General features: G+C 30.7%; 2 protein-coding genes across 3 annotated transcripts in view; one reads left to right on the top strand and one right to left on the bottom strand.

Moving 5' to 3' along the window:
- Positions 1-24,226, bottom strand: part of LOC111637026 — a 52,642-nt gene extending 28,416 nt beyond the window's left edge. Inside the window, exon 1 of one of the 2 annotated variants that reach the window (XM_023382426.1) lies at positions 24,049-24,226. The gene's annotated coding sequence lies outside the window, so the exon portion shown is untranslated. The remainder of the gene's footprint in view (positions 1-24,048) is intronic. The other variant, XM_023382428.1, reaches the window with a different exon arrangement.
- On the top strand, positions 15,756-18,247 carry LOC111637025 (SCAN domain-containing protein 3-like). The gene has a single exon (XM_023382425.1). The coding sequence runs from the start codon at positions 16,441-16,443 to the stop codon at positions 18,211-18,213; it is 1,773 nt and encodes a 590-aa protein (XP_023238193.1). The 5' UTR covers positions 15,756-16,440; the 3' UTR covers positions 18,214-18,247.
- Positions 24,227-24,532: the final 306 nt, after the last annotated feature.

The raw sequence follows: 24,532 nt of genomic DNA, 5'->3' as shown, positions 1-24,532 counted from the left end.
GTAACCCCTAGACCTGGACAGGACGATACGTTGTTCACTCATTGTTACGTTTATGTTAATAAAGCTAGTTATATACGTTTACGAGTTATCGTTATTTCCACGAATATAACAATTGGCGACGAGGATAAAATTGACGACGAAGGAAAAATTGGCAACAAGGACAAAAAGGATAAAATGAGTGAACTCACAGAATTAATTTCAACGCTAAATGTGTTCGTCAAGAAATTACAGAGTCAATCAGTGGAGACGCAACCAGAACTATCAGTTCAACGAGTCCTCCAAACGCAAGCCCTAACCTTCGAAACTTACGACGAAACGTCCGAGACCTTTGAAAATTATTCCCAACGACTGGATAACTTTTTCAAAATCAAAGGACTGACCGGAACAGACGCCATTACCGAAGAAGCTAAGGTAATGATATTAATCAATTGTCTTGGACCGAAACATTATCAGCTATTGACCAACCTAACGGCACCAGAAATACCCTCGAAGCGAACATTTGCCGAATTAATGAAGTTACTACAAAATCACCTAACGCCCAAACGAAATACCCTAACAGAACAGCACAAATTCTTGTCCAGAGAACAACATAATGGTGAGTCCATCTCAAATTACGTGACTTCGTTAAAACAACTCTCGAAAAGCGCAGATTTCAAGTCTAGTTGTAACAATGCAGACTGTATAAAATCCGTCATAGATCTAATGTTAAGAGTACAGTTCATACGTGGCTTACGAGATTCCGACATCCGTGAGAAAATTTTACAACAAACCGACCTAACCTTCGAACAGACGCTAGAAATTGCATTAGCCATAGAAGCTTCTAAAATAGAAAACGACGAAGTATATAAAAGTAACCACTTTGTTCATAAAATTACCAAAAATACTCAAACAAAACAACGCTCACATCAAACACAACCGTCAAATCGTAACAGGAGCCGAATAGAAAATCGCAGCGGAGAGCCACTTAACCTCCACAAACTCCATTTAGAAGGACTATGCCTACATTGAGGAAAAAACAACCATAAATCAATAAACTGCAGAGTCAAAGACCGGCTGAAATGTGAACGATGTCATAAAAAAGGTCACACAAAGAAAGTTTGCATATCATCCCTAAGGAAACAAACACCAACAATCAACAGGAATCATAACGTCCACAATATTAATCACGAATACGTAATTGACTTTGATATAAACAGCGTTCTAGATGTATTTGTTAATACAACGGGAACTGATGACAGACTCCTCACAGAAATCTACGTTAACGGCACAAAAGTTCGTTTTGAATGTGACACTGGCAGTCGCGTCACTATCATCAGTATCGACGAATTCAATCGTTTACAATTAAACGCACCCATAGCGAAAACGGAAGCGACCTTTCGAAGTTACACAGGTGATATTTTTAAACCCTTAGGAGTAGCAAAAGTAAAAACTAAACATGGTGGCAACTACAGTATAGAGGACTTGTATGTCGTTCCCTTCAAAAAAAATGCAATAGTAGNGACATGAAATTCGAACATATTTTTGCTCCACGATACGAACAAAAACTCACCATACGACGTTACATTAGTTCGCATTTTTCATTTGTTTTTCTTACTACAGTTATTTTTTTTAATGTATTACTTGGCTTTAATTTGAGTATGTTTTTCGTGTTGGAACGAATTATTTGGTTTTATATGTAATCGTATGGGAAAAGATGATCCACCTTATGACATTTTCATGATACGATCTCAGTTTCGGAACGGATTAATTTCGTATCCTGAGGTACCACTGTATCTATGTTTGTTCTAGCTATCAAAAAACATTAATAAGAAAAAGCAAAAAAAATTAAAATGTGTTGATATTTTGAAAGACATGTAAAATGTATTAAGCTTATGCAATACTAAAGTTCTATCAGAATTGATAACAGAAATAACAGACAAATGTAAGATTAACAAGAGAGACAAAAGTGCAAATGCTGTTATGTGCAAATGAAATGTTGTGAGAAACCAACAAATATATTCATTAAACATTAGAAAGGATTCTGCCTATATATTTATCAACTTTAGTAAGAAGATAAAGGATGTGTCACAGCTACTTAACAGTTTATGTTATCATTGTTATCAACTTATCCTAACAGCAGTAAATAATAACTTGTGCTGTACGAGTGTCATTGAAATTTTTTAAATGTTGACTGATGAGGGGCTATATGCCCGAAACGTGTAAAAGTGCCCGTATCAACTGAATAAAGTGGATATACGCCAAGTGTTTTAATAATAACACAGTCTTGTGTTCAATAGTAAATAAATACGAAAACACGGTTTCAAAAAACGAATCAACTTAAAATTATTTAATAAAATATTTTGAGATTTAAAAATATGTTAATGCATTTATTATTAGTTTATAAAAATTTTTAATTACTATTTCATAAGTTAATATTAACTTATATGTTATAGAAATAGGAAGAAAGAATTTAGAATTTTACTCCTTGCTCAGGTAAAAGTAGTTTTTTACGGAGCAACTACTTTTACCAACAATTTACTCTATTTCCATCAAGAACACCAGGATTAAACAAACATTTGGAGTACATAGGAGCAACCAGTTGATCCCTGAATATATGTCTGAAAGAACATGAAGCATCCATAGCAAAATATCCAGTCTGATATGGCTTTATCAGTTTTCTTTACAGACAACTTGGTGCAGGGACATTTTGATAACACACATTATACATCATATTAGAGACAAAACACAGCTCAAAACTTTAGAAAAACTATTAATTAATCCAGGCATGGCCAACATACAACCCGTCTAATGAATTTATGCGGCCCGTGATTAATCTTTCAATACTAACTACTCAAGTCCGAGTGCCTTGATGTAAAATTCTGACGCCTAAAAATAAAAAAAAAGCCAAACAACTCACTGGCATTTAGAGTTAACCCTCAATTACAAATCTCTTAAGTACAGCATAGAATGTTGATAAAACATGATAATGTGAAAAATGTATCTGTAATCTCTATCTACAATTTAGTCTCTACGGGGTGATACAACAATGAGATCTTGCACCATCTCAAAAATCTTCCTGGGGCAACCTCTGGTTCGGCCCGTGAAAAAAGTTCTCTTTCTAATTCAGCCAGGGGGCAAAAACTGTTGGCCACCTGTTATGTATGTAAACTGCCAGGGTATGACCGCTACCGGGAATCGCCCCTTGACCTACTTAGGTCACCCCACACCTCCGACCTCGTGTATGTTCTTTGTCTCAACGAGTTGTCTTTAGTTGTTTTGTAACCCCTAGACCTGGACAGGACGATACGTTGTTCACTCATTGTTACGTTTATGTTAATAAAGTTAGTTATATACGTTTACGAGTTATCGTTATTTCCACGAATATAACACCACCCCTGAATTAATCTATAAGGCCAATAGAAGCAAACCTTCATAAATCTCAAGGACACAATTAGTATGTAGGATGTAAAGTAAACTCCTGTATAATGCACAACTAGTACATATGCAAAATTCAAATTTTGTCGTTCAGAGGTCTATGTTTTTTCCCTCAACTTTTAGGCCTAGGTTTAAACTTGCATAAATCGCGTGATAATGCAGGTTTTGATAACATAATTTCCTATAATGTGTAACATATACCTGCATTGTACAAGACTCCACTGTAGTAGACAATACTATACTACAAACTTGCAGATCATACTTTAAAATCTTGTAAATAAAAATTATTTCATGGAAATTCCAATGACATTAGGAATCTTATTGGCTAAGTCCTATATTCTAATTTTTAAAATATTTGTGTTTGAACTGTTATTCCATTTGAGCACTTAAGAACATGATGATGACTGCTAAATGTAGTTGAAAATGTTAGTTGTTTATTAAAATTCTTGCTGGATATTATTGATGTTGAATCTGTTACTATTGCATCCAGTTTTTTTATATTGGTGGAAAAATATTTTTAGAGCTGAAATCAGTCTTCAAAGTCAAGTAATGATTTTACAATTTCATATAGAAATACTTATCCAGTTTGAATGAAACCAATGTGAAAGTGCTTCTTATAATAAATGATAAAAGTAAATACATACAGTGGTATCTCATATTTTAAATGACTAATGTTCCAGAGTTCAAACACTAAAATCAAGAGGTGAAATTCTACCCAGAGTTTAATGCTTTACGATTGAACTGTGCATGGTGAAAAAATGTGCTAGCTGCATAAACACATTAATGAACTGCATGAATTAATTATATATCAATTTCACTCTAGAGGGAAATAATATGAAGTTCCCATTACCAGAAAATAACTAGTTTAACAGTAATATGGATTAACTCATGTGACCTATTGCTAAATTGTGAGGTCAGAATTTGACCCCAGTGCACCAAACAAAAAATAGGTTAGTCTATTTTTCTGTATGAGAACTATTGAATCATGTCTCAAGTTATAGTGAATCTGCTCTCATTTATGATGTGTATTGATAGATAACAATCTCTAAAATAAACTTGTTGTTATTACAGAACTGAGTATATTATTTCTTCACCCAAAGGTAATCCTACAACCAAAGTATATATATATATATAAGGAAAAGGTATAGCTTCTTTCAATATGTTTAGCCATTGTTATAAAAGCCTAACTTAATGATTAAATAACAATTAAGTCAAAGTTATTTATCACAAAAGACTGATATCAACTACTTTTAAAATCATATTCATTCCCAATTTAAATCAGTATAAAATGATAAGTTAATTAAAAAATTTGACGTTTTTGATTTTTGAGTTTAACCAAATCTAAACTTATAACTTAATAGCTTAACCTGCTGACTGATCTTTTTCTCATATTATAGTCAATTTCTTATTATATGATTAAAATATTAATTAATGATTGATGTTGGTATATGAGAAATTTTTATGAAAGTATATAGTTACTGTAAGTGTTCTCTAAATTCCTGGCTCAAATTAAATAAGGGTCTAAATGTTTAGACACTTTAAAAGTATATTTCTGGACAGAAATAAGAAATCTTATTATTAAAGTTAAAGATATATTTTATTAGATAAAAAAGATTTTAGTTCACTGGCACCAACTGTAAGATTGAGTTCAGTGACATGATCTAAGCTGCAATTTGTTTCCTTCATCAGTCAAGCATATACTAATTTTTCATTATTTCCTTCAAGAGCATTTTATTTTTATATATTTTTCTGGAATAAAACAAATATCTTGCTCTGCTTAAAACCAATATCCATTACAAATATTTATTGTGGTAACAAATAAGGACAATTTTTTTTTAAACTTGAATAACTGAAGTGCATTTACTAAAATCATAATAAAACCATCTTATAAAAGTTATTAAAAAATGTATATAAATTTTCTAATTCTAAATTATATATGATGAATATTTTAAAATTCATTTATATATATTGTATGAATTTATGAAAAATCATATAAAATTACAATATAGAAAATAAATTATAAATAAAGTATAATACTGATTTATAAACAAAACACATTGTAGTCAACAATAATTTCTTTTGAAATTACATGCTACTGAAGTATGAATGAATGAATTACATATCTCAAAAATTAAAAAGCCTTATTTTCTGCTATTATTTTCATTACACATTTGTTTTTTCCAGAAGAGAACTTATTCCAAAAGAATATTTTTTAATATTTCATTATTTATTCAAGCCATTTTTCATTAATTACATAAATATGATATCAAACACCTTATTCTATTATAAGAAAAAACATTTATAATTAAGTATGTTTTACTGATAGTATGGAATTATTTTACTAAAACTAAATCCCTACAGTTAATAAATATACACAGTTAGTCCTTGACTCATGACCATTCATAAATACAACTGAAACTAGTACAATACAAAGTATTTTTGAGTTGTATTTGCAGCTATTGTTACACTTAACTATGTTCAAATATAATTTGGGTTTGCATCATTAGTGTCTCAAAAACAAAAGAAAAATTAATTTTCTGCAGATCTAATTGTTCTATAAGTATCATTTTAATTTCAATTTTATAATGAAGTTAAAGTGAATCAATAATAAAATATATAAAAATTAACGAAAAGATAAAATCAATTTTATATGAAGATTATAAGTGTCTAATTTTGAATTCCTTCAAACATGGGTACATACATAAATATAAGAAAGACTTCGGCCATACACGAGGTGTTTATCCAGCAGAAAAGAGAGTAAGGGAAAGGGGGAAGAAGGAGGGAGAAGAGATAGATAGTAGTGAAAGGTAGGATCCCTCTGAATGGCATACGTATGGCAACAGTACCCTCTATGTTTGATGTTTTAGTCTGCAAGGCCATAGTCCCCTGAAGTGTCTAAAAGAAAGCCTGAGTGTAGTGAACACCAATGATTCAGTGCCACCACAAATAGCTGAGTGTAGAAGTTAATGCCAAGTGGCCAGTTGAGTTAGTGCCAAACATGAGTTGGAAACCTGCATGTTTCCAAGAGTCTTTTTTAATAAAATACTATAATTAAAATATAAAATATTAGTTTAAATTTCAATACACATAAACAGTCAACATTGTTGCCATATTGTATTATGGTACTATACTGTACATGCAGTGGTGATATTCGAAATATTTAACAAAGGGTTCGCTAACAAAAAATTTTTCCTTAACAATTTTTTTTCGCTCAAATGGTGCATTAGCAATATTAGCGCAAAAACTGACCTTAAGATACACCTATAAATAAAAAAGATGTGTTCGCAAAATTAAGTCGGTTAAAATTTTATATATATATAATAAAAAAGAGTGTTTGAAATGGTTTATTTTGTACATATTTTATTGCGACACGTGTTCCACAGCCATCTTGTATTTTATCGCACACATGGGATTTTGGGATCTCTCGAGTCTACCGCAATTGAACCTTGTTTCAGTCGAGATTGAAACGGTCGAGGGAGGTCACATCAAGGCGAACGAGGTATAAGGCTCTAGTTTAGTAGTGTTACAGAGTATAATACGTATATTTTAATATATTTTTTAAAAGAAACAAAACCACTGAGAAATGTTACGTGTGTTTAACAAGGTTTGGAAAACTTTGAAAATGTTAACAACGGGTTCGGCCGAACCTGTGCAAACCCGCTGAATATCACCACTGTGTACATGTATACACACAAATTTCATTGTTGCATGAAACATGGCAAATTAATGAAATGTAACAATCCAATCTACAGAATGTTTCTTTTAAAATTTATTAATTATTTAGACTGAAAAAAAATTTACTTTTTGATTTAAATCAATGTAACATAACATACAGCACATTTTTAGTGTAAATGAAGAGATAAGCAATGATAAATATCTTTTATGTATTACATTGTAAAATATTTAAAAGCTGTTTGAAGATTTTTCTTTTCGATTATTATTTTCCCTAATCTGCATAATTACTACAATAGTAGTTAAATGTTAGTTATTGCTAATCTAAAATTTTTACTATAATTTCAAAGTTGTGTTTTTTTTTCTATTAAATTAATCATGTGCAAAGTCCAACTCATGTATAGCAAATGGTTTTTTATTAAATCATGTGTAGCAAAAAGTTTATTAATAAAATTACTTTTAATGAACTCAGGTGCAAGTAACTTTTGTTTAATCAGATCAGTTCTTACAAGTTTAATATTTTAAAATATATCAAAACATTTCCAACAGCTTTTACTTATAAATTGCCAAATTATGTTATTGTGACACTACACCATGTGTATAAGCTTAAGTTAAATAAATATGTTAAAAAAAATCTTGTTTAGAAAAGAACCAAAATGAATTGGCTATTGTTGTAACTCTCATTTTCTCTAAATAAACTAATTTTCTTGCAAAATAATTAAATTTTGAAGAACAATAACCTCACTTTTAAATTGGGAAAATTTACACACAATGAATCCCATAACACAGTGCATGATTACAATCAGCTGTATTGTGATGACTACTAGTTGACCTTATATCTTTCTATACTGTACTTATCTTTCACTATAAAAAGGACAAATTTAGCCAATTTTAGCTTTCTCTCATATTGTTTAAGACAATAGTCTAAATTTACTACCATATTTTCAAGGGATACTGAAAATAGTCAAAATTATATGTCAAAAACAACATCGTGGCTAGTGATTCAGAATGTAATTGTGATATTAAAAATACATTTAGAGAAGTTTGTGGTTTTTACTGGCCTATCGAACAAACAATACGAATGGACCTTAGACCAACACTGATGTGCAATTAACTGATTGCCCCTGGAAGTTGGCTTCTTACAGAAACACAGCTTCCCTATCATCAAATGTCATGGCATGCCACTGGTGGTACCTGATACAGATTAATAAAACACCAAAAAAACAACAATGTTGAAACAAAGATTTTACTCCTACTTCTCAAAACAAAAACCAACTGATTTATTCAAAGAATATGCCTACAAAAAAACCTAACAACCAAGCATTGTTAGAGCTGTGGAAGCACCATTATCAGGGTTCTACTATGGAAAACTGAAAAATCAAACATTAACTACTTTTAACATTCATAAATCAAATGCCTCACTCAATCTCCCTATAGAACATTCACACATCAAACAGTTTATAAGTTTAAGTTTAAACTCAGCATATTTAACGATGTTCAAAGCCACAAAAAATCAAACTGAGGTATATTGTAATTTGAGTGAAATTAATTTTATTTTTATCATTAATTTTTATTTAATTTATCATTACTTCACCTTTATTGCAGATCTGAGATTAGAATGCTCTACAGGTAGATCAGTTTTGTTTGAGTTTTTTTTCTTTTCAAGTTCTGCTGTCACAAACTCAAGTTGTAGTTAAATACAAACAAATTTACAAATTATTGCTGTATAAAGTGTGTTTTTTTGCTCATTTCAGCATTATGGTATGTACATTAAACATTTCATTATACCATGCAATTTATAAGCATAATCAACTGTTTGGATTCAAAAACTTTTTAAATTCTGGATTTAAACTTCCATTGTAGTATTTTAAAATAAACTGATATTTTCCTGGATTCAACAATACTTCATTTTAATTATTACATGTTCTTGTTAATTGCTTCATTTTTCATTGATGTCTCAAGAAAACTAACAATAAAAACTGAAAATTATATGAGAATAAACTTTTTTGTCAACAAAAAACTTCTCTCTGTAGATATTATATAGATACTATTTTGTAAATGAAAAATTGCTCCTGCAGATTACAGATAGAAAATTATGTACTTTTGGAGATGTGTTTCATCAAATATTTATAGTTTTTTAAAGCCATTTTTGAGAAATTAATATAAAGATTTAAGTGTACACTAAATTTAGAGAAAATTTAACTCTGGTACTTAAAATGTTTTAAGCATTTGTTGTCTAAGTTAAAAAACTAACATTTTTAGATTACTATTGTTTTATCATATAAAAAATTATTTATCAATATTAATGAAAGATCCAGAAAAAGACATTTATATTGAAAGTGTAAAATTATCATGGGTATTACAAATCTAAACAAAAGACAGATTAATGCAAAAACAACTAAAGTTCTTTAAAAATAACAAAAATAGAAACTGCTGTTCTGACATTAACTTTACAAATTGCGCTTTAGCACTTTTGGACAACCAAGTCTATCATCAGGAGACATACAAATACATCTCCTGACAATGGACTTGGTTGTCCAAAAGTGCTAAAGAGTAATTTGTAAATAAAATTAAATACTAGCAAAGCAGTTCATTTTTATGTTTTGTTATTTTTAAAAAAACAAAAAATAAAATTTTTTTATTATTATATCAAGTCACTAATATCTACAATACAATTAATGTAAAGTTTAATTTAAGATTTTTTTTTTTTATACAAAATGAGGACAAGTTCATTAGAACGTAAAGAAAACTATCATTAATTCAATTGCTCACCGATTTTTTTAATCAACAATGACTCTTAGTACAGATTAAAATTTATTTTCTTTAATGTTGTCAACTGACCCACAATCGTTAATATTTAATTCAATCAATTAAAACATTAGAGCAAGAACTTTAAATATATAAAATTATCTAGTTCTTGTTATAAAATACATAAACTAATAAAAACAAACAGAATTTCTAAATACAATTGAACATTCCTGATACTTAATTTTAAATAAATTTTCAGCCTTGAATTTGTAAGGAGACATACAATTTATTAAAACTTAGAAGTGAAAAACAACTTTACTATAGTACTTTTTCTTTACTTTCAGTTTATTGCACTGACCTAATTTTGAAACTTTCTTCCAAGTAGAGTTATCTTGATTAATAAAGTAAAATAACATTACAGATGGATACTAGTCCTATCTTCACTGCTTGCCCTGTCCAATCACCAGGAACAACTATTTCCATTGCAGAGACCCCTTTCTTTAGAGGCTCTGCCTCTGCACAAATATGTAAAACAGTTAAAAATGTCCACAGGTGACAATCCCAACACAATTAAAAATAAATTATTTCTTTGTTAAAAGGGCTGGCAGAATTACAGTATTAATAAAATAAAATAACATCCATTCATCTGTAATGTTATTTTACTTTATTAATACTGTAATTCTGCAGCCCTTTCAACAGAGTTATCTTGAATTTAAGCTATTTACTATTCCTCTTTCTATATTATTTCTTCAATATTAAAGATATTTTTCTTCTTACCTATTTTATCTGATTTTTCCACTGTTCACAAAATATTCAAATTGAAATTGGGATTAGCATATTAATTAATAATTCAACTACTTTAATCTACATACAACAATGTCTCAATTATCTGAAATAATGTGGACCAAGAATGCTTCAGAAAATCAAAATCACAAGTTAATATGGGATTTTCATAAATAATTTATGAAACATCCCATTTATTTAATAATTATTATTAAATAAACTAGATTTAGATGCAATATGTAATGTGTACAATATATATTCTATTTTTAGGTTGAATGTACTTATTGAACCTAATAATTTAAATTATATAATAAATTATCTTTCATTTTGTTTAAAGCTGTATTTAATATTGATTAAAGCAAGTATAAATCTATAATTATAATTAAAAATGTTTAAAATCTTTAAAATTTGTATTGTTATGATAAATCACCAAACTAAATTCTTTTGAAAACTTCTAGAGCTCCTTTCAATTATCAAGCATACAACCTGTCAAAATTCCAGAAACAAACTATATGAGGTGAAATCAAAAAATTCCATGACTGGTGATGTGGCACCACAATTGGACACATACTAAACTTGCACATGACCAACTATGCAACAGACACCTATTTATTCTGTAATGAATACAGCCCCCATAGGTACACAGGGTGCTATACGGTAAGGCATACTATCAACGAGGCTATTAATAGTTTCCTGAGGTATTCCTGGCCAAGCTACATCCACTGCAGTGCACATGTCTTCAATATGTGGCAGTAGTTCCCAGTACACCTCATGTCAGACTAGGTCCCATAGATGTTCAATGAGAGAGAGATCTGGCAAAGGTGCTGGCCAGGAAAGGAAAGAAACGGAATTCACATCCGAATTCCATTCAGGCTGGTGAGAGTTCTCTTTGCAATGCTTGACCAGACATCGTCTTGCTGGAACATAGTGTCGAGTGTGGCCTACATCAATGGCTGAACCACAGGCCCCAAAGTTCATGTGACTTGCTGGTCAGCTGTGAGAGTATTGGAAATGTGCACCAGGGCTGTCTGCTGATCAAATATGATGCCTCTCCAAACCATGATATCCAGTTTGGGGCCAGTGTAATGTTTGGCAAAAAGGGTTGGCACATAGTATTCCCCAGGATAAAGCCACACCCACCCATGGCTGTCATTCCTCCACAGACAGAAGCAGGATTCATCCATAAACAACACCCAGTGCCCTTCAGTGGTCAAGTTGCAATGACACTATGCCAGGCATGCAGCCTGTGTCAAGAGGTTAATGGCACCCCCTGGTTGCTGGTTGCTGTATGTTCAGCCCAACTTCATTCAACCTGTTGCAAATAATTTGGGTGGACACAGATGCACCAATTGGTGGCAACAGGTGGCTTTGATTGTCACATGCAGTGACAAACTGGTCCTGACATGCTGTTTGGCAAATCTGCCAGTCTGTATGCTCTGTCATGAGCTGGAGTGATCCACTGCCTCTTCGTAGTGTTTGCAGATGTTCCTGCATCCATTGTGTCACACATTGCTGGATAGTATTCACATCATGCCCAACATGTGGCAGCTACGTGAATCAATACACTTTGGTCACACATATCCAGGATATGGTTTTGTTCCCCAGCCATACACTGGTGGTGTTCAACTCGCTGTCATCTCAAGTATTTTTCTACACTTTTTCAAAAGTTCAGCTGCCTCGAACCATTGCTGATAGCATTTACAGCCTGAGCTGGCTGCTGGTCTTTAAAGCTTAAAACTGGGTATCACATGATCCGATGAATATGAAAACAATCATTTGCATATCTCTATCACCTCTACCAGTCCTGCAAGTTGCGTGTGGCTATTTGCATTCCTTCAAGGTGTTGCAACTTCACTTTTGAGAAGTGTATATATATATATACATAAATACTGTATATATACACACACTTGTGTATATATACTGTAGTTCATTTAAAACTTCTGAATACAGTAGAGCATTGATTATCCGACCCCAGATTAACCATCACATCGGTTAACCGACCATTCTAGTTGGCAAATTTCAAATGTCCACTAGTGATGTGGCACTACAATATTTGGCTATGTCTTGGCTACTTTAATATTATTTTTGTTAAATTTTTGCGTGTTTTGGCTGGCAACTACAGCTCGATCATTGAAGGGAGGCTAGTATTTAAATGAGAGTTAATTTTCTAATTATGAGTGATTGTTTGTTTTGTGAGCAATAAAATAATTTTAAAATAATTTTTAACAATACAATAGCGACGATTATTATTTAAAAAAAAAAATTGTTAGGCTTAATATCGATGAAAATTCAATGCAAAGTTGGTTAATAGCAATATACTAATATACTGATTACATGGGATATACTAATATACTATACCCAGGGTGGCCAAGCTCCTTGATAGTCCGAGCCATTTTTCAAAATTTGAAATTTTTCGCAAGCCGCAATTAAATACGTATTAAAAAGGTATGCAAAAAATTACAGATTACAAATTATATCCGTAGCAAGACTGATACAAATTGTTTCCTCCAGAGCACAATGTCAACTGTCCGTTGCAATGACAGTTTACAAATTCAAAATCGGTCTGGAGTCGGTCGATAACGGACGATTACGCCACTGTTTATGTTCGTTCGCGCAGTTTTCGATGAGTCATATCATTCTTAACTTGGACGGAAATGAAATTTGTTACAACGTTGCACTTAGTCTTTCATATTTGTTGTTAGTAATTTAAAAGACATTTTGAAACACATACGGAACGATAATAATTTTTTAAAATATAATAACACAAAAATGAAAAGGGAACTCGGGTACATTTATCGAGAGCCACAAATAATCCTTCAAAAAGCCGCATGTGGCTCGCGAGCCGCAGGTTGGCCACCCCTGTACTATACTAATAATGTATTTTTTCATTCTTTTCGGTTATCGATTTTTTCAGTTATTCAACCAACCTGAGTTCCCAATTGAGTCGGATAATCGATGCTCTACTGTACTTTCTTTTTATAGTTAAGAATAGTGTTTTTCAACTGCAGTCCATGAACCAATGCTGGTCTGCAGAAAAAAATTTCACCAGTCTATAGAAAAACATTTGACTGTACTGAAGCTTGTACAGTTGATTATGGGTGACATTTAAATAGTGATCTACAGTTACTGTATATACTTTGTTACATATAGTAATGCTAGATAAGCATATATAAGCATAATAAATAAACATAATTGATAGTCACATATAATTACTTGGTCTACATAAAATTATTCATAATTTTATGTAGACCAAGTATTTATATGTTTATAATTTTATGTAGACCAAAAGATTGAAACACACCAGTTTAGAGGGCTATTTTGAATTATCCATGTTTTCCAGTTTTCTGTGCACACTTGTGCACTAATTTGCTTAGATAATCAAGAATTTGGTGTATTTTAAAGATTAATATTTTACTAATTTTTTACTTGTACTCAAATTCTATATATTCTAGAAAGTCTAAATTTATACCTCCTACTTATTGTGTCATTTCATAACATAATTTGCACATATTCAAAAGATCATCTGCATGAAGAATGAAGGAACATGTATATTTAGTGAAGAAAATATTGTCTACAACAGTCTTGGCAGCATTTACAAGTGAAGAAGAAATGCATGTGCACTAAAAACAAAAATTATAAAAACATATATGGGAAATTGCAAACTTGCATATAACAGAAAAATAAATCAATTTATAAATTAGCCAAAAAAAAAAGGGGGGGAATTTGTCAACCACAGAGATGCTTCATGGAAATCATTATGTGTAGATAGGATCAAATTTAAAAATGATTGTGCCACTTGTTCAATTAATATTTACTTTGCCTTGTACTGATGTTGATTGTAAGGGACTATTCAATGTTATTAAAAAATACTAGCAAGATGAAAAAGTCAAATATTGTAGTCAACACTAAAACAAGTAATGAAAGTTAAATTTAACAAACAATATGAGGAATTTGGTCTGGTAATAAAGAATAATGATACTATACTCAAAAAGGAAAAATCAACACAGAAGTATAAATGAATTAGCTTTAGTGCAGTACGCATAACTAATTTAAATCTTTATCCCTGTTTTAACAGCAGTTTTCAAAGTAGCAATTATCAAGACTTTCTACTGTAATCTTTTACTTATTATTGTGATAGCACCACTTCAAGATCAGTTAATTACATCATGTATTATACTGCATTCAAAATATAAAGTTCAGTTGTTATAGAACTAAACTGTCTATCAGATCAACCTAATTTCAGTCAACACTACATTTTGTGTCCCCCACTTCTGTGTACTCTTTTGGCTCAAAATTTTTGAGCTAATGCAACTGAATTTTGGCAAGAGTAATTGCTCTTGCCAAAATTTTTTTTAGTTTTTACAATCACTTGCTAATGCTAAAGATATATCAAATAAAGTTCTTATTGGATTTAGTAACTATGACAACTTCAGCTCAACTATGTTTAAAACCAAACAAACATACATCCTTAATGAGACTTACATAATTCAATATGCCAAACAATTGCAGGATTAAATCAGGCTACTTTACCACTATTATTTTAAATTAAATTCTAAATAGGCACTAGGCATTATCTCTTATTAAATTTAATAAGATGTGTTGCCGAAGTAGTATGAAATTATTTAGTAGCCCAATTTAATCTGGCAATCGTTTGGCATATTACTAAAATATCAGGCCTCAGGATGTTTATATATTTACATAATCCAAGTTATCTGCAACATTCTACTACAAGATTTTAATTTACTAATTCAGAAAATCTAAAACAAATAGAAACAGCTACATTATTTGAAAATAAAATATTAATATTAATGTATAAAATAGTAAGTAAATTTCCTCATGCAGTTAAAAACTTGAGAAATCACTATTTTTCAATCTAGTATCTTTTTGATAAAATGTGCATACTATTAATACACAGTATCAAAAAAGGGAGATAGTACACAATAATCATCTATATTTTTATCCATCTTTCATTCACACATCCAGGCACATGACTTGTCATCATTAAAATGTAACCATAATAAGAAAAATGAGTTAACAACTGTCAGTCTCTATATCAGTGTTTCCCAAAGTGGGGCGTACGCCCCACAGGGAGGCAATTTGATGGTTGGAGGGGGGCAATTTGAGAATTGACATGACAATTTCTTCCCTTCGCTATGAGCTTTTTTAATGCAACGCTTTAGGTGACAAATAATATGAAAAAGAAAATTTTCTAAATAAAGGACTTAAATTATTAATAAGCATTTTTAAGATGGTATCAAAACCTAAACTATGTTATTAGAGTCCGCAAGTGAACTTTTCAGCGTTTCCCTTTGCTGTATCTCTTGTCGCAGAAATCTTGTATCTTTTAAAGTCGCTAAGTAACAACGTTTTTGCAAAATTTTTTTCTAAAAATTTAACTCTAATATTTTTAACACCTATATGTCATAATTGTCTGTCATTTATATGATTAAATGAATTAATTAATACATGTTGTAGAAATATAATTTTTACGTATTGAATAATTTATGTTTATTTTTTAACCATTTAGCTTTTTATATAAGTTTTTAAACTGTAAAACTATTGATAATATTTAAAAACTAATTAATTGTGCCTTTTTTGTTAGTTTAGATATCTCTAATAGCAGTGTCTTTGATAAAGGAGTCCAGAAGTATTAAAATCTTGCAATCTGGTCTGCTGGAATCTTCAGGGCTTGCGTTTATCCCAAGTATCACTTGCGGCAAAATGTGTTATATCTACACAAAAACAATTTTTTCTAAATTTACGTTTACTCTGTCACATTGAATTATTTTTACAAAATTTTATTATTTTTTTAGCCCATAAAAAATGAGTGGAACAACAAAAAAGAAAGTTCGTCAATATTCAGAGGAATATCTAAAATATGGATTTATACCAGCAGTTCACGATGAGAGGATGCCGTTTTGCTTGATATGCCAGCAATGTTTGACAAACGAATCTATGAAATTGGGTCGGCTTGAAGCACATTTGAAGGCCAAACACAAGGACTATATTAATTCAGATTTAAGTTTCTTCAAAACATTAAAGGAAAAGTTCGAGAAAAGGACGACAATTACTTCAATCTTCACGTCTAGAAATGTAACAAATAGTCGTATTCAAGAGGCTAGTTACCAAATTTCATTGTTAATTGCTAAATCAGGGAAAAGCCACACAATAGGGGAGAATCTTATAAAGCCCTCAATTTCTGCTTTTATGAAAACTGTTCTAGAAAAAGATGACGAGGATGTAAAAGCGATGCCTCTCAGTAACAATACTGTCAGCCGAAGGATCGACGAGATGGGCGAAGACATTGAGAAACAACTCGTATCGAAACTAAAAACCAGAAATTTCTCTGTGCAGATGGACGAGTCAACCCTAAGAGACAGTGAGGCCGTTCTTATCACTTATGTCAGGTATATTGAACGTGGACAGTTTGCAGAAGAAATGCTTTTTTGTAAACAATTAGAAAGCACTACCAAATCGAGAGACATTTACAACATATTCAAATGCTACTTGGATGACAATGAGATCCCCATGAAGAATGTTATTTCGTGTGCTGCCGATGGTGCCCCCAATATGATGGGCAAAAAAAATGGTTGTTTACAATTGATGAAAGCTGATAATCCAGAAATGATACTTATTCACTGTGTTATCCATAAAGAAAACTTGGTGGCTAAAAACGTGTCTCCTATTCTCAATGAAGTACTCAATGCAGTTATCAAATGCATTAACTCAATAAAAGCCAGCGCTAAAACCGAGCGCTTATTTAAGCTATTTTGTGAGGAACAAAATGAAGACCACGTACGATTGTTACTACACACTGAAGTAAGGTGGCTTTCAAAAGGGAATTGTTTGAAACGATTTATTGAGTTGTTCGATTCGCTTGAAAAGTTTTTAATTGATAAGCCTGAAATGAAATTATTGTTGACAACAAATGGCAAAGCATATGTAAGTTATTTAGCCGATATCTTTGAGAAGCTAAATTTGTTAAACAAGCAACTGCAAGGACCAAACAAAACACTGGTTGATGCCAAAGCAAAAATATTTGGTTTTATTAAGAATTTAGAATTAAATCAAAAACACGTCAGCAACAAAAATTTTGAACAGTTTCATTGGCTTAACAAGTGTGATGTTTCTGACTCCGCAATACTTGAAATTGTTAATCATTTAAAAATTTTAATTACGGATTTTAAAGAGAGATTTGCTGATTTAAAAGAAATGAATTTTCCGACATGGATGGTGCAACCAGTTTTGGTGGATTTAGCTGATATATCCAATCTGCAATATCAAGAAGAACTCGCGGAGTTGCAAAGTGACGAATCTGTAATAACTCTATTTAATATTAAAGGTGCGATGGCATGGCTTTGCGATGAAACAGAGGCTAAATACCCCAATACCACAAAATGTGCAAGAAAACTCTTATTACCGTTTCCATCTTCATATCTAGCTGAATGTGGCTTTAGTGCTGTGAGTGATTTGTTGATTAAAAAAAGAAATCGTCTGGATATAACACAACGTGGAGATTTGAGATTTAAGCTAACTAAGCTTGAACCAGATATAAAATCGCTGTGTAAAAAGCATCAAGTCCACAAATCACATTAAAGTAAATTTTTAAAATCTATTATTTTTTTATTTATTAAAAGTTTGTTTCTTTGTTTTGACAACAGTTGTAAGAAGTCGCTTTAAAATTATCATTCATATTACTAAAAAGAACAAAAATAAATTTTATAACTAAAATTATGTATGGGGGGGACATGATGATTTTAGAAATGTTAAAGTGGGGCATGGCCTAAAAAAGTTTGGGAAACACTGCTCTATATAGTTTTCTGGAATGACTTTATATTCAGAGAAAGAATTAGCTAGAAATTTATCATCTTTTATGATAATTATTATTAGACTTTTTGAATTTGTAAGATGTGGATTGGCATGCAGAAAATGAATGGGAGAGAACTAAAAGCAAGGAATAGATATATTTACCTCCAATAGTTTCAGGAAAAATGTGATAGTGGATGAATCTGTATTGCAAATAAAAGTTTTCTAAAAACACTCATGATAACTTTAGACAAAGAAAAGAAAAAGCCATTTAATGAGTTCATTATTGCAATTTAAAATCAGTAGATAATCCACACCATTTTCAAATTGATTTAAATACAAACAAGTTATCGACACAAAATTATAATGTGACTAAAGCAAATAATGTAAAGATCAAGAAAATCTATTAAATATGAAATTAAAATTATCTTTTAAATTCTTATGATTCATGTTATATATTATTCATTTATGCTATTTTACAGAGTTTTCTTTAAAATGCTATTTTGATTTCATTGCTAAAGTCATTTTACACATATTCACACAGAGAAAAACTGCTTTTTAAATCAAAAATGTTTTTTTTTTTTAATCTAATATTTCCAGAAGGTCTTACATTCATTATCAGAATACATTGCTCATATTCAACTTACTACAAATACCATCCAGTAACAGAAATATATTCCTTTAAAACATTGACTCAGTTGGATATGTTTATTTCTGCTGAAATATGTCAAACCTAAATATTGTATCATGATGATGGATGCAAAAGTACTTGATCATCATCAGATAGAATAAATTATTTTGTTTTAGAAAAACAATGTTTATATGCTTTTTCTAACTTAACAATTGCTAAATTTGGAATATTTACACTATTATCTCAATAGAACATATATGAGTGTAATCCCAAAGTAAGGTCTCCAAAGTGCTGGGGATGCAGGAAAACTGTGTGGCTGTTGGCAACACTGTTGTGCTTGTTGTTCCTCATTCCCAAACAAGCCTGAGCACACCTTGCTGGGACACTCAATCTTGGTTTTGCAGCCGTTTGTAATGGAGCACTTGGCACTACCGCCAAATGCAAAGTTCACACAGTTATTCAGTTTTTGAACGCAAAAGGCATTAGACCAATTGAAATTCATTGCCAATTGACAGAAGTGTATGGAGAGTTGTACTGTACATGGATGCCAAAAACATCCACAAGTGGTGTAGAAAGTTTGCAGCTGGTCGTACTGAAATTCACAACAAAGAAAGAAGTGGAAGACCATCAATTTCTAACAAGACAGTCACAAAGGTTGAGCAAACCATGAAGATCAGTGAATCACTCTGGATGATCTCTGCATTTTGGTTCCTGAGGTTTCCCAAAGCATCATTCATAGGATTTTAAAATGGAAAAGTTGCAATATCAGAAGGTGTGCGCAAGATGGATCCTGCAAATGCTCACAGAAGACCACCAACAGCAACAAGTTGACTCTTCCTGCAAATTTCTTCACATCTATGCAGATGAAAAAGACAACTTTTGGATTTGATTGTCACAGGTAATGAAACCTGGGTGTTCCACTTCACACCTGAGACCAAACAACAATCCTGTGAGTGGCAGCATTCCTCTTTGCCCAAGCTGCAAAAATTCAAACAAACAGAGTCTACCAGTAAAGTCATGGCAACTGTGTTTTGGGATTGAAAAGGGGGGTATTGTTGGTTGACTTCATGGGACTTCTGGAACCATAAATGCTGACAGGTATTGAGACACTGAAAAAACTCAGATGATTCAGAACCAGAGAAGAGGAATGTTGAGCAAAGGCATAAGCATTCTCCACAACAACACTAGCTCCCACATAGCTCATCAAACTGTTGCTCTCCTGCAACAGTTTGGATAAGACATCATCACCCATCTATCCTATAGTCCAGACTTGGTACCCAGTGACTACCAGCTGTTTCCTAAATTGAAAGAACATTTGACTGGAACACACTTTTACAACAATGAGGTTCAATGCTTCCTCAACAACATGGGTGGTGAGATGATATGATATGGACATACAAAAACTACCACAGCACCTACAAAAATGCATTGATTGAAATGGTGATTATGTAGAAAAATAGATAAGTGTTCAAGCTTTAAAGTGATGTCAACATTATTGAAAATAAACATTTTTTTGTATTTCTAAACAAATAGGCCTTACTTTTGGGATTACTCTTGTATGTCCGAAACATTTTAATCAATTCTTGGAAATACATCAGTTATAATAATTTACAAACCGACTTGTAAAAAATCAAAAATATTCACAACATAAGTTTGCAGACTTGGCAGCAGACTTTTCTATATCTCAGATATGTCAAAATAAAAAATGAGTATTATATATAGATTTTAATTATTTTCTTTACAGATATCATTGTCATTTGAGCTAACAGTTACTTTTTAGTATTTTGATAATTTGGATAATTTGGTTTTTATTATTTTTAATACTTTGAAATTGGAATTTTTTTTAATCTAAAGTTATTTTTACTTTGGAAAAATAAAATACAAAAAATAGAAATGTGATAATGATTTAATTAAAATTATTTGTGAAATTGAATAAATAATATATAAATATAAAAAAATAATTGACAAATATCTGATTATTAAGAAAATATATAAAAAGAACAAGGGGGTGTACAGAACACACAAACTTATTTGCTGAATCTCAGTTATATAATAGATGACAAAGTTTAGATCAATGACTATATTACTTGAAGTGTAGTTATGGAAGCTTGTACTTACTGGGCTACAATTTGAAAAAAGTGTAGAACTAGAAATTCCCACTGTCGTCCATCCATCTTTCCTTAATCTCTAGAAAAGAATTAGATAGATGAAAGACGAGACCAGATATGGAAACTTTAGGGGCAGGAGGCCCCAATTAACTATATACAAACTTCCGACACAAACCGAAAGTCACATTATTTCAATTCAAAAATTTTCCCCTAAAAGGTGTTAGATAGATGACTGGCATGGCTCTATTGTTAAAGGAGAAGTATGATATAGAGGGTCAATCCACTACTAATTTGAGATGGAGAACATATATTTTAAATTAAATANGGTATTGTTTAGTACAATACACTATTATTTCTAGGAATGTGGCCTCAATTTATGATACTGAGCCTACGGGTTGGATGTACGATTCTAGGAACTAATTAAATCGTAATTAGACCTATCTTTCTAATTGACTTTTACACAATAAATAATTCTCATTTTATATATATATTTATTTATAATAACTGGATAAAATAATCACTAGTTGATTAACAGTATAACAGAAATAGACTTCACTATGTAACATTAATTATTTCTCTACTACCCATTACTTATAGTTTTCTTATATAATCAATCTAGCTATATGAAGTAAAATCAACTTATAAATCACTACTATTGGTCATTTTATAGTTCTGTTATTGAAACTGTCAAATATTAATGTATATGTCATTATATTCAAACATTCATATAAGACATAGATAAGATTATAGCTTCTGAATACTGGTAGTTCTTTTCATCAGCCCTCTACTCATAGAGTTACATGTAATTAATGATTTCCTTGAATCAATTAATTCAAAACAAAATTAGACTTCAAACTTGCATGGTAAATATTTTTCCATAGTATTTTTGTTTGTTCAAGAATCAAACTTTATTTAGTTACAAGGAACACAACTGGTTAAGGAAGCTAAAAGTAGGAATTAAGAACATTTTCAACCTGCTGCTTGGCCTTACAGTAGACTGAAAACATTCCTAACATATCCTTATTTTTGGCTTCCTTCACAAACAGTTTGAATCTCCTTTTTTATTTGTTTGAACAAAATTTTATAAATTTGAAAATGGAAATCCACTTTCTTCAAAAACAACAAAAAAAATTCATTATGACTGATATTTACATTTAGTTGATTCGTTTTTTTAAACCGTGTTTTCGTATTTATTAACTATTGAACACAAGACTGTGTTATTATTAAAACACTTGGCGTTTTTCCTCTTTATTCAGTTGATACGGGTACTTTTACACGTTTCGGGCATATAGCCCCTCATCAGTCAACTGATAAGAAGAAATATATACAATAGATATTTACATATTACTGGATAAGAATTATTTTCTAGCAAAATTTTTCTCTCTTAAAATGTTTAAAATAATAAAAATTTCCTTCCAACTTAGACTGAACTGTTTGATCATGTAATTTAAAATTTAAATGTATGGTAACATGTTTTTAAATTTAACAACTTTTTAAACATACAAAAGTATAAAAATGAAAAACTTTCATTTGTTAATCAATATTTCGTTATTCTATCAAAAATATTTGTACTACAATATTTATAAATTCAATATTAATAAATTTATGAAATTTTTCAAAATTTTTCAGTTTTAGTAAACTTGTATTTATTTTTAATAATGACTTGATTAAAAAGTCAAGAAGTCAATTTCAAAAACTATGTCAAACCATTCCCAGTTATTGACCCATGTTTTATCAAATTTTCCTCAAAAAAACTTCAATCCTAAACAAAGAGAAAAAAATAAATAGAAGTTGCAAAATTTTTAATTCAACATAATTAGATTTTATCACTTTTGTATTGGGGGAAGTATTGAACAAAGCAAGACAACAGTTAAAGAGTTAGAACTTATAAAATATCAGATTTTAGTACAATTTTTTTTTAATCAAAAAAGAGAACAAGTTTATTATTATTCTCAATATTTCTAAATTTAATTAGCATCAAATATATATATATTTATCATATACTAAAACAATATATAATTTTCTGCTTATAAAGGAGATTGGAAAGATTAATTTTAATGAGATTTTAAAAGGAGAAAAGAACGTTCATTGAGTCAACAGAAGAGGGGTTTATACCCAAAATGCGTCTTGGCAATTACTAAAGTGGATATATCAATAGACTATTGCCCTATAATACCACTTCATCATGTGTAAGAGAGTAAAACAATATATAATTATTAAAAAAGGTATTTATTCAAAACCAACTGCAACATTTAATCACCAATTGCAAAAACAACTTTGACTACAGAAATGGCAAGTAAAAAAAAATTAATTCATTAAAATTCTATCTACTCTAATAATAACTGAAGAACTTTTTTTTTTCTTTTTGATAAATTACTTCATGCGATCATCTTTAAAGATATCCATCACATCATCACATATATCTTTAACTAATTAAGTCATAGCTTAAAATGTAACTGTAGATCATAAATATTCAAGGTAATAAGAAAAATATTCTATTGTTTTTAAAGCAATTAAAATATAAAAATAAAAGTTTCACATCACAACATCAACAATCATTTGCAAGCTGTCATACCTTATGCATTATAAAAACACTTATTCATGCAAGCGTGAATGTGAAGAGCAAAGTAAATAGTTTTTATTGTTATCGTTATAGTTTTACTTACAGAATTTAATGAAAAACTATTCTATTAAAGAATTATAACAAGCGAGGTATATCTTACACACAAAATGCCGGTGAAGTATCAAATTATAAACAATGTCTGCATCATATTTCTATAGACGCTATGAGGCCGGTTTTAATTCTAACTGTCAATATTCAGATTTCTGACGGAATATAACAAACGTAGAAGTAATTCAGCATTTATAAAGACGAATAAATCTTACCTTACTCCAGGAGAATGAAAACGACTTCCATACCGATCAGTTACTCGCTACGCAATGCAGGACCATTCAGCTTCTTTTTCTTGTGTTCAGATCTAACATCTTTGTCCAATCAAAGAACACCAAACTGCTTGTGACGTCTAACTGTCAATTAAACATTACTCTGGGCTGTCGTTAGAGGGAGTAAATCGACGTACTGTACTGTACTGGACAGGAAAAATAATTATTAAAAATGATATATATATATAATTAAAATCCACTCATTAAAATTTTCTATATATATATAGAAAATTTTAATGAGTGGATTTTAATTATATATATATATCATTTTTAATAATTATTTTTCCTGTCCAGTACAGTACAGTACGTCGATTTACTCCCTCTAACGACAGCCCAGAGTAATGTTTAATTGACAGTTAGACGTCACAAGCAGTTTGGTGTTCTTTGATTGGACAAAGATGTTAGATCTGAACACAAGAAAAAGAAG

Source organism: Centruroides sculpturatus, unplaced genomic scaffold (genome assembly GCF_000671375.1).
Source record: "Centruroides sculpturatus isolate CEXI.00-Female unplaced genomic scaffold, Cexi_2.0 scaffold966, whole genome shotgun sequence".
Classification (NCBI taxonomy): Eukaryota; Metazoa; Arthropoda; class Arachnida; order Scorpiones; family Buthidae; genus Centruroides; species Centruroides sculpturatus.
Note: the sequence above shows the minus strand (reverse complement) of the source record. Positions and strands in the feature narration are given on the sequence as shown.

What these genes read in the sequence shown, in the direction of transcription:
- LOC111637025 (XM_023382425.1), top strand. Translation starts at nt 16,441, where the DNA reads ATGAGTGGAACAACAAAAAAGAAAGTTCGTCAATATTCAGAGGAATAT.